Raw genomic sequence first — 15,937 nt, forward strand, 5'->3', positions numbered from 1 at the left:
AAGTGAAGCATATATCATGAGACACGTGACCATCACTTGGCTTTTGGATCCTTCATACTAAAGAGAATTAACAAAATGGAAACAACACTTGGAATCTCTGTAGTATGGCTTACATTATGTTCAGATATGGAGTCATACAGGTTCGGGTAATATTGCTGATCCTTAAAATGTTTTCTCTATCTAGATTGTGGTGGACTAGGTTATTCCATATTGACCAAGTACTTTGGTTACCCAGCCTGCAAAACTGGGACCTCCATTTCAGACAAGAATGCTATGAAGTATCCTATCCTGGCTTGTTTGGGGCCCAAAACTGACATATGGAAAAATGAGCTGTAAAATAAAGGCAAAACATGAGGCAATCTGGTTCCTATTTATCAGAAATGTGTGCTAATGATTTGGAACTCTTTAGAGGGAAAGGGAAGCCTTCTTACATCTCTTCTGGGAATTGTAGCAATGATCCAAAGTACGAATCTCATGTTAATTCTGCAAATTTCTACTTGCAAGATCCTTAACCCAAAAAGACATATAGAACAGACATCTTTGGGATAGACATGCCCCACCTCCAGGCCTGTTCCCAGGAGTAAGGCCTAAGAGAAAAACCATCTGGAATATGGCAGGGGAGGAAATACAGAGCTTGTTCATAACAACTGCAACTTCGTTCTTATTCTCACCTAGAACACACAGGCAATGTCCCTTTTGTATCCAAAAAGCAATTGATTTAAAAAAAAAATACTTAAGTTTCAGGGACAGAACATAGTAGTTAAGACACAAAGAAACAGAAGGAATGTCAGATTAGTGGAAATTAAATGTTATGTACAATTAAGCTGGATCTCAGAAGTCCAAATAGAGGGAGTACCTGATTCTGTGCCTCTTTGTTTCATGGTACTGATATCACGTGCTAATTAAAGTTTTTCCTTGTTTTGTAACCACACACACACACACACACACTGAAAAAGCTGACAAGAGTGGGTATTTGGTACAACAGTTAAGACACAGCTTGTGATATCCACATTCCCATATCAGGGTTCAAGTCCTAACTCTGCTCTCCATCAGACTCCTGCTAAACACCCAGGGATGCAGATAAACAGTTCAAGTATTTGGTTCCTAGCTGAGAATACCCTTCTTCCACCATTCCCTTTCTCTCTTTCCCTCCCTCCCTCTCAAAAAACTAACTAAACTAAATATCATTTTAAAATACTTTGGGGGCCCAGTGCGGTGGCGCAAGTGCTTAAAGGTCCTCGCCTTGCGCGCCCGGGATCCCATATGGGCGCCGGTTCTAATCCGGCAGCCCTGCTTCCCTTCCAGCTCCCTGTCCATGGCCCGGGAAGGCAGTCGAGGACGGCCCAGGGCTTTGGGACCCTGCACCCGTGTGGGAGACCCGGAAGAGGCTCCTGGCTTCGGTCCGGCATAGTATCGGCCTGTTGCGCTCACTTGGGGAGTGAATCATCGGATGGAAGATCTTCCTCTCTGTCTCTCCTCCTCTATGTATATCTGACTTTGTAATAAAAATAAATAAATCTTAAAAAAAAAAAAGTAGATTCAGGACTGAAAGCAGTTATCAAAATCATTATATAACTAAAATTGGCAAATTTTATTGAGTGTAAACTATAACCTAATTGAAAAAAAATGAGGGCCTGGCGCAATAGCGTAAGGGTTAAGGTCCTTGCCTTGAATGCACCAGGATCCCATATGGGTGCCGGTTCTAATCCCGGCAGCTTTACTTCCCGTCCAGCTCCCTGCCTGTGGTCTGGGAATTTAGTAGAGGATGGCCCAAAGCCTTGAGACCCTGCACCCGCGTGGGAAACCCAGAAAGAAGTTCCTGGCTCCTGGCTTTAGATCAGCGCAGCACCAACCATTGTAGCCACTTGGGGAGTGAATCATCAGGCACAAGATATTGCTCTCTGTCTCTCCTCCTCTCTGTACATCTGCCTTTCCAATAAAATAAATAAATCTTTTTTTAAAAAAAGAGAAAAATGGAAAAAATTGCTTTGGGAAGTAACAGGGACAAGACAAAACTGACTGCCACAGAGACCACACTTTTTTTTCTGCCTTCAGCAACTGAGATCAGTTAAAAGAATATAGAAGAGGTCAGTAGCCCAGATATTTTATAAGCAGATTTATGATAATATTTCCTGAATTAGTGTATTATAGTACTGAAAGAATATGAATAAAAGAAGCAGTAAAGCAATAAAAACATGACAGCATCACACATAGAATTTTATAGGGCTATAAAATATCTCAAAAGATATATGTAAGGTGTGGAAGCATGATGAGTAGGAAATACTAATCTTAAGGAGACTGAGAAAGGCAATCTGCTGCATAAACAGAGGATAAAACATTAGCTAGTAGACATATAAAGAATTGGAATAAATTTCAAAAAACCACAGGCCAACCAGACCATGCTGAGTAAATACAAAACTCAACAAAAGTGTGTAGTCCTTTGCTCATGAGCGGGGAGACTGCAGAACATGGTAATATAATGATTAAGTAAGTAGCCAGAATGATTTGTTCAAGACTATATTGTGTATATTCCCTTTTGGGTTCCTCAACAGTGAGCAAGTTCCTATATTAGCCTTGTGAAAAGAGAAAGAACATGCAACTGAAGTAAACATAAATTGTAGACATGATCTCTTTCCTGTGCTAAGAGTGGTCCATGAACCAACAATACAAACAAGAGCTTAGAGATGGGGAGTTTTTTAAATGCTTGTTTTATTTTTGTTGTTGTTTTACATCTACTGCAGGGAGGGTGGGAGGAACAGAGAAAGAGAGAGAGAATCTTCCATTTATTGGTTTACTCCCCAAATCCCCAAATCCCCACATCAGCCAGGGCTAGAACTGCATCCCACAACGTACACCATCATTTGCTGCCTCACAAGTTGCAACTCTAGCAGGAATGCTAGAGTTGAAGCAGAGTAGTATGAATTTAAATCAGCACTCCAATATGGAATAAAGGCTGCTTAATTCACTGCACTACATCTTCTACCTCTGAGGGTTTCTAAGAAAATCAAATTCTATGACTGGCATTGTGGCATAGTGGGTAAAGCTGCCACCTGTGACACCAGCATCCCTTATGGGCACTGATTTTATTATTGGCTGCACCCCTTCCAATCTGACATCCTGCTAACATGCTGAAGATGATCGAAGTGTTTGAGCTCCTGTACCTACATGGCAGACTGAGAAAAAGTTCCTAGCTCCCACTCTGGCCTGATCCAGCGCTGGCCATTGTGACCATTTGAGGAGTGAATCAGCAGGTCAAAGATGTTTTTAACTCTCTGTCTCTCCTTCTCTATGTAACTTTGCCTTTCAGTCAAATAATAAAATACCCCAACTAGAGATCATTATGCTCAGTGAAACAAGTCAATCCCTAAAGGACAAATACCATGTGTTTCCTCTGATATAAGGCAACCTTCATGCAAAACAGAAGATCAATAACCCTTTCAATACTGATTTGCTACACCTCAACAGGTTTGATATTTTTATTTTTATTTTCATTCATTCAAAAAAAAGTTTTTGTTTTTCTTACTAATTTCCTGACTGACTCACAGGTCACATAATAGCATTGTTTGCTTCAGGAAAGTCTTTGATTTTCTTTTTCAGTGATCATTCAGTAGCATGTTATTTAACTTCATGTTGTTGTAACTTTCTGTTTTTCTCTCTGTTGTTGATTTTGTTGTATAGCTTTTCATTTAAGAGATGTATAGTAACTGTGTAGTAGAGATTATCACATAGAGATGTGAAGATACAATGCAGTGTGCGTCTGTACTTCAAAATCAAAGATGAACTCCTAATGAAACTGTTGAATGTATCTTGACACTAGGATGCTGGGGTCTGTCATTGTCCATGCCTGCAATGCCAGGATACACTTAATGGCAGAATGATGGACTTATCCCTGATTGTGAAGGACTATATTACTATAATGACATGGGGGAAACCTGGGGGAGGGAGGGCAGTAGGGGGAAGGGAAATCCTGGAGCCTATGGAATTGTGTCATAGAATAATAAAATAGTTAAATGAATTTTTAAAATAAACAAATAAAATAAAATAGCCCAGCTGTAGGCAACTGCCTAGGTTGCCCTATACCTAGTCAGCTGTTACACAAATGTTACATATTACGGGGTTAAGGAAGTCACCTATTCCAATCTTCTGGTGGAATATTTTTCTTACACAATCTTTTATCAAGTAACTCAAATATATTTAACAAGCTAACTCTGATTATGCATATAACATATATTAATTGTCTAATTTTAAGAGCAAAGAGTAAAATAAAACACAATCCCTACATTTAGGAATTTAAGTCCAGTGGGAAAGACAAGTAAACTGACATGAGCTAGTCATGAGCTGCAAAATGTGTAAACATAGATACCAACAGGAAGTTATCCAACAGACATTCAACTTGAGTGTTTTAGGGCAGGCTTGTTGAAAACAGGTCTTAGAGCTGAGATTTCAATCATGAGTAAAAATTAGCATGATAAAAATAGAGTAATATTACAGACAGAAGGGGATCTAGAAAAGCCCCAAATTGAGATTTTGGCATATTTGCTACTAGATAGTTAAATATTGAGAACCAGATGTTGCATTCATATTCTAAATTATTTCCAGGTCCCAAATTTCACTGAAGACTCGGTGAAAAATAGTTTAATTCTGTTCCAACTGTTCCTTAGAAAAATTGATAATAATATGTTTATTCCAAAAATTACCATTATGTACTGCTTAATCCTTCTTTAATTAAGCTCCTTTCTTCCAATTCTGCCTGGCTAAGGTGGTTTTCTTAAGCAAAATCAAATTATTTCCTATTGTTTAATGGCTTTCCATTAATACAAGAATTTAGATATATTCTGGTTACCAAGGCTTCCACTTCACTCCCTAATGCTTCTAGCATTTCTTAGTACTCCCATTTGTCAAATTTGCCTTCTTGGGTACTTTAAATATGACAAGCTTATCCCTCTATGCCCTTTGCATTTACTGTTCCTTCTGCCTGAAATGGTCTCCCTCAGCCTTCGCATGGCATCTCACTATTCATCTTTCTGCAGAAATGCCCCCCAAAACCCCAAAGATACATCCCTGACCAATCTGTCTAAAGCAAAAATGCATGCACAGCATTTATCTGTGTACAACTGTCTATTTGCTTTTTTATTTTTGTCTTCACTGTAAAGTTAAAGTTATACAACGACTTGTTCATCATTGTATTCCCAGAGCCTAGACCAAAGCTTTGAGTATAGTTGCTCAATAAATAAATCAAAGAAAAACTGGCTGAAAAAAAAAAAGGTCTTAGTGAAATATCTACCTACCCTGTAACAATTCTTCATCAATACTGCAAATATACCTATAATAATTGTGGTCAGAATTTATGTTAAATGTAAGAGTAATGACTATATTTATTCCATTGAGAACTCTGGAAACACCCTGAATACTTAAATTCTGGAACCGGTACAGTCCCATAGCAGGTAAAGCTGCCACCTGCAGCTCCAAAATCCTACATGGGCACTGGTTGCACTCTAGATGGTCCACATCTTTGGCAGACACTATTAGTTGAATTCACAAGATTCACTTTTTCCCCTTTCTCTTTTGTAACAGAACTTTGATTCTAACTGCAGCAGCAATATGCGCTTTCATGTTGCCCAGTCTTCCTCATAATAACAGGTGGTCATTGAGATGTAAGCCAGCTGTTGGCTGAGGCTTTCAAAATGTTCTCTGACAGTGACCAACTCAAAAATTTTGTACTTACACGCTGCTCTTCCTGATCATAGCGTGAATATGATAACTAGAGCTACAGCAACCATCATGAAGCCAAGAGTCAAAGTCAAATGGCATTAGAGGCCTCGGCTCTAACTCCCCGAACATGCTCATGGTGCCAGGGGGTAGGGAGAGAAGTAGAAAAGGCAGAAAAATTGGCAAAGATTGCTACAGGAATGCAGGAGATTGCTCCTTTGGGGGATGGCAAACATGTTATGAAGTACACAGTGGGAACAGTTGTGAAACATTGTGAATATTCTAATATATTATTCTAACATAATATAATATCCTAATATGTAACACTGTATATTTAGTGTTATATGACTTGTATCTCACATTTTTAAAAGATTTTACTTTTATTTAAAAGGTAGGGTAACAGAGAGAGATGGAGAGACAGAGAGAGCTTCCATTTATTACTAAATGGCTGCAATGGCCAGAGCTAGATCAGTCCAGAGCCAAAAGCTTCCTCCAAGTCTCCCATGTGAGTGCAAGGGCCTAAGCACTTGAGTCATCTTCCACTGCTTTCCCAGGCACATTAGCCAAAGTGAAGTAGCCAAATCTCCAACCAGGTTGCACCTATATGGGATGCAGGAACCACAGACAGAGGTTTAACCTACTATACCACTGCATGGCCCCTATTTCAGATTTTTAAAACTACCACAAAGCAGAAAACAAGGCTGTGACACAGTCCTTCCCATCTCTATCAGCAGAACAAAGGCAGCCATGTTTCAATTTTACTCCCCATGACTTACTCTATCACTCAACATGAAAAAACATGTGCAGTGCACGCCATCTTGAATTGCTAGGTGCAAAACTAAATCTGTGAGCTCTCTTTAGATGTCATTTTGGAGGAGAAAAGTTTCCTCCTCCCTACCAATAATATTAGAAGAAGCATACATTGCTATGACATGGTTGGCCACTGTCTTCCCTGCTCCTAAGTTCTCCCCAGCAACATGCAGTGACTCATCTGTGGGCAAGTTTAGAAGAAGAAACATATGTCACCCAGGTGCTGCTCCTTCTTTCTGCCGGGAGCAAGATGCCCACGGAGACCACGTCTTGTGCTCTATCCCAGAGTAGCCCTACTTGTGCCTGGGCGGGTGTGTTTAGTTCGCCTGTGAGGATTATTATCAAGTCCGCCTGCAGCTATGCATTACATCCACAAAATCCTGCTTCATTTTTTTATCTGCTTTGCCAATACCTCACATAATGAACAAGGGTGTTAGCTTGGGACTCCTCAAATTACAACCCATATTTCAAAGTCATAGAAGCAACGTGTGCCTGAATCTACAACAGTGATTAGAGGAGGCTGGAAAAGGAGGCAGCGGTAATAGGAGATCTGATGATGGGTACCAAATGCAGTCAGGTGAAGATAATAGGTTCTGGTATTCCACAGAACACCAAGGTTAACTATAATATGCAATAAAGGAAATGGAAGCTCTAATTACCTGGTATATGGTGTATCTATCTGCTTAATGCCTTATAACCCCAGAAAATACACGGATATTTCATCTTAGTCCAAACATTTTGAAAGAACTACAAATGATTTTATTAAAGAAGCAATGTGTGCCACAGGATCCCAAGACCTACAAGCCATTAACTTTGCAAAGCAGTGAACCATGTAAGAATCAACCGTCCAAATCTCAATCACCCACTTGAAATATTCTCCAACGATTTCTCAGAGTCCTGACTTATAACTGAAAGCAATAACGTGCAACCAAGAGCCGTCTACAGAAGAAGGGGAGGTGAAGGTGGAGACAGACTTTCTGCAGCTTGCTAACATCAGCTTACAGCAAGCACTCTCAGGACACAGCCTGTGTTGGAGCTTTCTCCCCACACCGCTTCCACATCACTTGTCAAAGAGAAGGGAAGCTGGTAGGACACATGCCAGTTTTTTACAGACACATTGCTCTGCAAACTGGGCCAGACAGCAGCCCCTTCAGTCCTGAAAACCCTAAGCACAATGTGCTGCACAGGCGAGGCTCGCTCTTGCAACTGTTCCTTGCACTGTGAAAGAATCCATCAGTGAGAAACCTGAGATGAACATTTACAAAGCAAATCGTGCTGTAAGTCTAGGAAGAAATGCTGGCATTCAAAGAAACCATATAATGAATTTTAAGGTCAGTATCCTTTGATGTAAAACTGCAGTTTCATTTTTGTCATATGCCCTTCCTTCTGGGATCTGACTACATGTGGCAATTCAGAATGCGGGAAATGATCTAGTCACTGCCTTATCACAAAGCAGCCCTTTCCATGGTTTCAAAGATCTTTCATTAACAGAAAAGCTTTCCTTACCAAAATAAAATTCTGCTTCACTCACACTTTCACCACTAATGCAGGGTATATATTTTCCCCCAGAGCCATACACCACGACATCTTTCAAATAGCAGAAAGAGCCATCACACACTGGTCTCCTCTCTGAGCTCATTATTCCTGCGCACGTCAGTTTAATTGGAGACACTCTAAAGGCCCCACAAGGGACATGGCCCTGTGGGGTACATAAAAACAAGCCACTAAGCTGACCTTCAAAATACCATTATTACCATCTGCTGCGAAAAACAGACATGTCCATGAATAATTGTAATGGAAAGTAGAAGGATGGGAAAGAAATAAAAACAGTAGATCATATCTGACCTCCAGAACATTTTTTCCTTTTCCATGATAGTTTTGTAAGTATAGGAATTTCCCCCTTCACCTCTCCTTTCTCCCTTCCTCCCTGTCCCACTATTTTCCCTCATGTTATTACAGTAGCATAGTCCTTCAGCAACAATCACAGATCCAACATTGTGTTATTTAAGTGTATCATTGCACTGTAAGCATAGGCAATGCTAGAAAATCCAATATATTGTCAATGTATATTTAACAGTTTCAGTGGGAGTCCTCCTTTTATTCAGGAGTAGAGAAACATACTACATTGTATCTTCACTTCCCAGTATTCTGATCTCCATTATATAGTTTGTCTATAAGAATATATGTACATATTCCTGCTTCCCTATATATCTATTTGTTTTGTATTTTGCATGAATGTTACTTATATCAGAGAGAACGTGTGATATTTTTCCTTTTGAGATCAGCTTGTTTCACTGAGCATAATGGTCCCCAGTCCAGGACATTTTGGTTGTAATTTTGTCACCAAGATTGCTTTAAATTCAAACATTTTAAGTAGAACTATAAGATACATTGCTTTTAGCTATAAAATATTTTCTGTGAAAAACTCCAGTAAGCTAATTTAGTTCACTGATGAATTTTCTATAAAAAAAAAAGTTAAATCACTTTCCACTTCTGTCATGTCTGTTTTTATATCACTGAGATAATTTTCATAAAGGACATTTTCCATATAAATACCTTAATAATAAATTTGTTATTCCATATTTTGTCCACATTAAATGTTATCAATTACAGCTTTCTTCATTGTTAATTAACTTTCATAGTCACTAATTCTTTTTTTAAGATTTATTTTATATTTTTAGGTAGATATACAGAGAGAAGGAAATACAGAGAGAAAGGCAGGTATACACAAAGAAGAAAATACAGAGAGAAGGAGAGACAGAGAGGAAGATCTTCCATCCACTGGTACACTCCTCAAGTGGCCGCAACAGCCAGAGCTAAGCCGATCTGAAACCAGAAGCCAGGAGTTTCTTCCGAGTCTCCCACGTCGGAGCAGGGTCCAAAGCATATGGGCCATCCTCTACTAAATTCCCAGGCTACAAGAAGGGAGCTGGATTGGAAGTGGAGCAGCCAGGACATGAACTGGTACCCACATGGGATCCTGGTACATGCAAAGCAAGGATTTATCCACTAGGCTATCACATTGGATCCAGCCATTATTTCTAACAAGTCAGTGTCCATTAAAATTTCATTATCCAATACTTTTAAATTGGCTGAATTCTACAATGTTCTCTTTAATTTCATTTTCTCTTAAGTTTTATTTCTAATAATTCATTGTCAATTTTTTCTATATAATCTTTATTCCTCAGATATATGGCCCACAGGTTTTATCTATTTCTTAGGTAATCATCAAGAAAATGGTAAGCAGTTTTGTGAGATACAGACACAGATCCATTCACAGTGTCAGCTAGAGACAGTTTTTCTGAGTGTGCTATGCACCGACCAGGTCTCACTTACCTGTTTTCAAAAGGGCAATCTATGGGGTCAACACAACAGCATCGCACGTTAAACCACCCCCAGCGATGCCAGCATGGCATAAGGAAGCTGGTTCCACTTCTGATACAGCTGCATGCCTAGCACCGGAAAAAGCAGCAGATATGGTCCAAGTGGCTGGGTCCCTGCACCCATGAGGGAGATCCAGAAGAAGCTTGTGGTTTTCGCCAGGTCAAGCCCATGATGTGGCCATGGTCATTTAGGAAATCAGCTGAATGACATCTCTCTTTTCCCTCTCTCTCTCTCTCTCTCTCCCACTGTGTGTGTGTAACTGCCTTTCAAATAAAATAATCTTTAAAGAAAAAAAAAACAGTCAAAAAATCCTCCAAGTCATCAGAAATTATCCAAATGACTAGATTCACTAAAAGCTAGAAAGGAGGCAGAATAGGAGATGACTTGAGAAGACAACCAGTCAGACACACACAGTGATGAAAAGCCCGGACTCTGGTATGAACACTGGCAAGGTTCAAATCCCAGCCTCATAGCGTAACTCTCAGTGTAACCTGAGGAAAATTCACTTGTTAGGGCCTCAGTACCTCCATCCATTCACTTAAAAAATGGCTAAAATTCACATGGATGACACTTAAATAAGACAAAACTCGCAGAGCTGTAAGTACAGAGCTTGGCAAACCATAGGTAGGTCATGGGGTGTCGATGCAGGTGTGATCAGGTTGGTGGTTATGAATTCTTACCAAGTACTATGCTTTAATCAATAGTGAGGAGTGTGTTAGCCTCCACTCAGTACATCACAAACTACAGGAACTACTGCAGCAAAGTTTAATTTTTAAACACCACTATCTATGTATCAGACACTTCTTTTTAAAAACATACACAGTTCTAAATTTTTTATTTTAAAAATTTTACAGAAATACAAAGTTGCACATAGTTACGGGATACCATGTGCTGTATCCTTATATATACACATTGTACAAAATTCAAATATGTTAAATATATTTATTCTTCCAAGCATTTAACAGCTCTATATAGTGCTACTTTCTAGGTTTTTTTTTAAATAGAGAAAAACACAGTCATCCTAATACTCAATAGAGCTCCATAACTACCTACTCCTCTCTGGCTATAATCTAGTTGCCTTCAACCGACCTTTCTTCATCCCTCTCTCCTTATTTCCTTCCCCAGCCTTTGGCAGTCACCATTATACTTTTTTTTCTATGACGCAAGCTATTGTTTAAATATGAGTATGATCATGTGCTATTTGTCTTTCTTTGCTTGGCTTATCAGCTTTACTCTCATTCCATGCATGTTGTTGCAAATTCTAAGATTTCACCCATTTTGTGACTGGTGTTGTATATAGCCACCACATGTTCTGTATCTGTGTATTCACCAGTGACGGGACATCCAGACTGCTCCCCTTCTGGGCTACGGTGAACAGTGCTGCCACAAACCCGGGAGTGCAAATGCCTCTGTCAACAGATCATGTGGTAGAACAATTTTTACTTTTTAAAGGAATATTATTTCTGTATTTATTTGAGAGGCGGAGGGAGAAAAAAGAAAGAACTCCTATTCTCTGGTCCAAATGCACAAAACAGCTAAAGCTGGACTGAGCCAGAGACACAGCAGGGCCAGAGCCACTAGCCAGCAATGTAATCCAGGTCTCCCACATTGGCGGCTCAAAACCCAATTACACTATTGAGCCATCATCACTGCCTCCTTACATCTGCATTAGCAGGAAGCTCGAGTCAGAAATCAAGCAAAGCTAGGAATGAAATCCAGGTACAGCTGCAATGGCCAGAGCTGCACTAATCTGAAGCCAGGAGCCAGGAGGCTCCACCAGGTCTCCCATGCAGGTGCAGGGTCCCAAGCATGTGGACCATTCTCTACTGCTTTCCCAGGCCACAAGCAGGGAGTTGGATGGGAAGTGGGGCCACTGGGATTAGAACTTGGAATTCCATGTGCAAGACAACAACTTTAGCCGCTAGGCTACCACACTGGGCCCTCCACACAGGCATTTTAACTGCCATATCAACCACTTACACCCTATACCTCTTTTTCTATATTTTTGTTATTGCCTCAAATTTATCTTTATATACCATGTAACTACCATCTGCACAAGAGTAAAATTATAATATAAAATTAAAATTAGTAAAAACACTGAAAATGTCATATAATACTGAAAATTTTAAATACTGAAAATCAAAATATAATAAACTGAAAAATTTTTTAAAATACTGAAAATGTCATATAATAGGAGAATGCAAGTTTTAAAGTCAGATATGCATAGAATCAAATCCCATTTGTCAACTAAGGGCTTGTCCAAGTGACTAAACCTCTACGTGTCTTTTTGCTGAAACAGGAATAAAACATGTGCCTCAGAAAACCGTGATAAGAATGAAATCAATAATGACGAGGTACTCAGCACACGAACACTCCCAGTAAATTTCACACACAGAGACCTACTATTTCCTAACTACTGCCATTTCTGTCCAGTGGATCAAACATTTTGTCAAACAATCACTGCAATCATTTTTGTATTTTATGTAATGCATTTCAGTTACTTACTGTGCCATTTTTCAAACGACTGTATAATTATCTTGTCTGTTTCCAAAATCTTTCTTTTTTTAAGATTCATTTATTTTTAAACTCAAAATTACAAAGAGAGAGAGAGGAAGTCCATCCACTGATTCACTCCCCAGATGTCTGTGATGGCCAGCCCAGGTGAGGCTGAATCCAGGAGCCAGAAGCCTCATCTCATGTGGGTGCAGCAGCCCCAACACTTGGACCACCTCCTGCTGCTTTCCCACGCTATTAGCAAGGCCAGGGATCCTAAGCAGAGCAGCCAGTACTCAAACCAGCATCGCAAGCTTTACCCCTTTATCTGCTATACCACAATACCAATCCCAAAAACTTTTCTAAAAGATACAAATCAATTAATAATTTTTAAAATCAACGTTCAGATTTTCAGCCTCCGTACATAGTCTGCCCAAGGTGACGTGAGATGTGTTTGAGGCCTGCTTGCCATAGTTCCCCTTTCTTATCACCATTTTCAGTCACCTTTTGAAAGAAAGGCACCTTAGAAAGGGGAGGCAGGGGAGGACAGCCCAAGCCCTCGGGGCCCTGCTTCCGCATGGGAAACTCGGAAAAAACTCCTGCCTCCTGGCTTCAGATAGCTCAGCTCCAGCCGTTGCGGCCACTTGGGGAGTGCAGCCAGCAAATGGAAGATCTTTCTCGCGGTCTCTCCTCTGTCTGTAAATCTGCCTTTCCAACAAAAACAAATAAATAAATCTAAGAAAGGGGGGGCATTTCCGCATTTTCTTAATTATACCCTCATACAGCATCCCAAAAGTATTAGGCCTCAAGAATGTTTCCAACATTTTAAGAAGTAAATTTCTACTACAAATTGACCTTTTAAATTCACTGCTTATCATATTTTTAAGGATATTTACATTATTTTCATTAACTGTGTTATAATAATGCTAGATTAGGTGTGTTCGGGTGTTATGGCCGTAAACTACTGTGTTATAATAATCCTAAGGGCAACTCTATCTGGAAGGACAAAATTAATAATTCAGAACCTTACTGTCAAAAGAAATAAGGAAAAATCAGTCACCTACAATTATCTGTGTGTGTGCGCGCACACACACACACACACACAGAGGTACTACAAAAAGCCCATGGAAAAATCGTATTATCAAAAGCATTACATGGATTTCAACGTTTTTCTCACCAAAGCAAATTTATCTTTTTTTTTTAAAGATTTATTTTTATTATTTTTTCATTGGAAAGGCGGATGTATACAGAGAGGAGAGACAGAGAGGAAGATCTTCGGCGTTTGTATACAGAGAGGAGAGACAGAGAGGAAGATCTTCCGTCCCATGATTCACTCCCCAAGTGAGCTCAACGGCCGATGCTATGCTGATCCAAAGCCAGGAGCCTTTTCCGGGTCTCCCACGCGGGTGCAGGGTCCCAAAGCCCTGGGCCGTCCTCGACTGCTTTCCCAGGCCACAGGCAGGGAGCTGGAAGGGAAGCAGGGCTGCCGGGATAGAACCCAGTGCCCATATGGGATCCTGGGCGTGCAAGGCGAGGACCTTAACCACTTGCGCCACCGCGCTGGGCCCAAATTTCTCTTTTCAATTCCATGCCCTACAACCCTTCTGAAAAACCCCAGTCCGTTTTGCCAAAAAAAAAAAAAAAAAAGTATGATAGGGTGAACTATGAGAAATCTATAAGCCTAACAATGGGATGCAATTATGTGGGAAAGTAAAACAAAAATCAAGTTGTGAGAAAAACACAGGAGGTAAAATTTACCAACATTACGGAGCTACTTTATATGAATGACGTAGATGTGACATTACGACATCATGCCACTGCGTACATTTTAAAGAGTGGTCTGGCACTCTGACTTTAAAATATCAATATCTACTGATATCTAAAATATCAATAAGGGAGACAGGCATTATGTCTTTCCAGCTATCTAAACGTGACATAAGGAAAAAAAAAAAAGCTTGGGCGGAGTGCGACCTCTGACAAAGTCGACTCGGAAACGTCCTCAATGTCTCAAGCCCAGGTGGCCGCACGGTCAAGTGACGCAAGCCCCCTCTCTTTCCAAGTCCAGAATCGGTGTTCCAGGCTCGGAGGGCAGCGCCTCGGCCCCCGGACGCCCCGCCAGGCCCCGGACACCCCGCCATCCCAAGCGACCCCGAGTCCGGGGCAGCACGTCCCAGCCGCGCGGCGCATGCGCGCCCCCCCCCACCGGGGCTGCTGTGTCATGGCCGAGCGGAAGTGCTCCCCCACCTCCGTCCCCGAGAAAGGACGTCCTGACGCGGCCGGCCCTTCCCTCCGCTTTCTCCCTCTGCCTCCGGTAATTCCACTTGGAACTCCCCGCTGTAGGGGCTTCCTACCCTGCACTCTCCCGAACACTTCGTAGTCCACGGATTTGAGGGGCCCGGCGGTAGACATGGCGGCGGCAAGCCCTCTGCCGCGGAGCCGGAGCGGGAATCGGGGCGCGGCGACTGCTGCGGCCGCGCGAGAGAGGAGGCACATGGCACCGCCGGGCGCACCCCGCGCTTGCCACCGGCCCGGGACGCGAGCGCGCCGGGGTCACGCGTCGAAGGACTGCAAATGAGACGCCGGGCGCGACGAGGGCTCTGGGCCCAGGAGCCCGAAACCGCCTTGCCCTACCCGCCATGCCCGCGGAGCCGCACTGGCTTCCCGGGAAGGATGTGCCCCGGCTTCTTCCAGCTTTGCTAAAGTGCAGTTGTTCAGGGCTGTAGCATACGAGGTTGTTTTGATAGCCGTATGGATTGTGAAGTTGTTAAATCAATCCAAAATACATCTATTACCTCACCTGCTTTTTTGTAGCAAGAGCAACGAGGTGATAATTTTCAAGTGTACGTTGTTAGTCACCATAATTCATATCCTCCACCACAGACCTCCGGAAATTATAACAATTGAAACTGTACCCTCGGACCCACGTCCCATTCCTTCATCCTCAAGGCTTGGCTTTTGAGGGGCCAGTACTGCAGTGCAGCCACTGCCTTTGGCTCCAGCATTCCATATAGGCTCCAGTTCGAATCCTGGGTACTCCACCTCCCTTCCAGCTCCCAGCTAATGGGCGTGGGACAGCAGCATATGACCCAAATGCTTGTGCCCCTGCACCTGAGCGCAAGAAGCTCCCAGTTCCCAGCTCCGTTGTGGCCGTTTATGAAGTGCACCAGCAGACAGTCGTGTGTGTGTGTGTGTGTGTGTCTTTCCATCTACAACTCATTCAAATAAATACTCATAAAATGCTTTTGTTTTTAAACTTAGAGCCTGCTTTGGGTGGCTTAGGGTATTTGCAGGGTGAATTAATTATCAAATGCTTAGACAACTGCCAAATCTAGTGATTATGAGGTAACTCATGAGATTTGTATCCGTTTTAGCTTTTCTCCTAAGTCAGAAAAATCTATATTCTAAATTGGTTGTGATTCCCTAAGGGACAAGAAACAAAAATTTTCAAACTATCTTATGCTAGTTTCTAGAAACAATGAGGGAGAGATTGTAATTACCTGAATGTTCTATCACACAGTCCTTTATGATCTTCATTATTTTT

The 15,937-nt window shown here is 41.5% G+C and overlaps 1 protein-coding gene across 2 annotated transcripts in view; it reads right to left on the minus strand.

The window, feature by feature from the left end:
• ACYP2 (acylphosphatase 2) overlaps positions 1-14,992 on the minus strand; it is a 124,444-nt gene extending 109,452 nt beyond the window's left edge. For both annotated transcript variants that reach the window (XM_040993470.1, XM_040993469.1), the window contains exon 1: positions 14,748-14,992. In XM_040993470.1, coding sequence (XP_040849404.1) covers positions 14,748-14,889 — 142 coding nt within the window. In that variant the 5' untranslated portion in view covers positions 14,890-14,992. The remainder of the gene's footprint in view (positions 1-14,747) is intronic.
• Between the last annotated feature and the right edge of the window lie 945 nt (positions 14,993-15,937).

This window comes from Ochotona curzoniae, unplaced genomic scaffold, assembly GCF_017591425.1.
Source record: "Ochotona curzoniae isolate NIBS_2020 unplaced genomic scaffold, NIBS_Ocur_1.0 contig_883, whole genome shotgun sequence".
Classification (NCBI taxonomy): Eukaryota; Metazoa; Chordata; class Mammalia; order Lagomorpha; family Ochotonidae; genus Ochotona; species Ochotona curzoniae.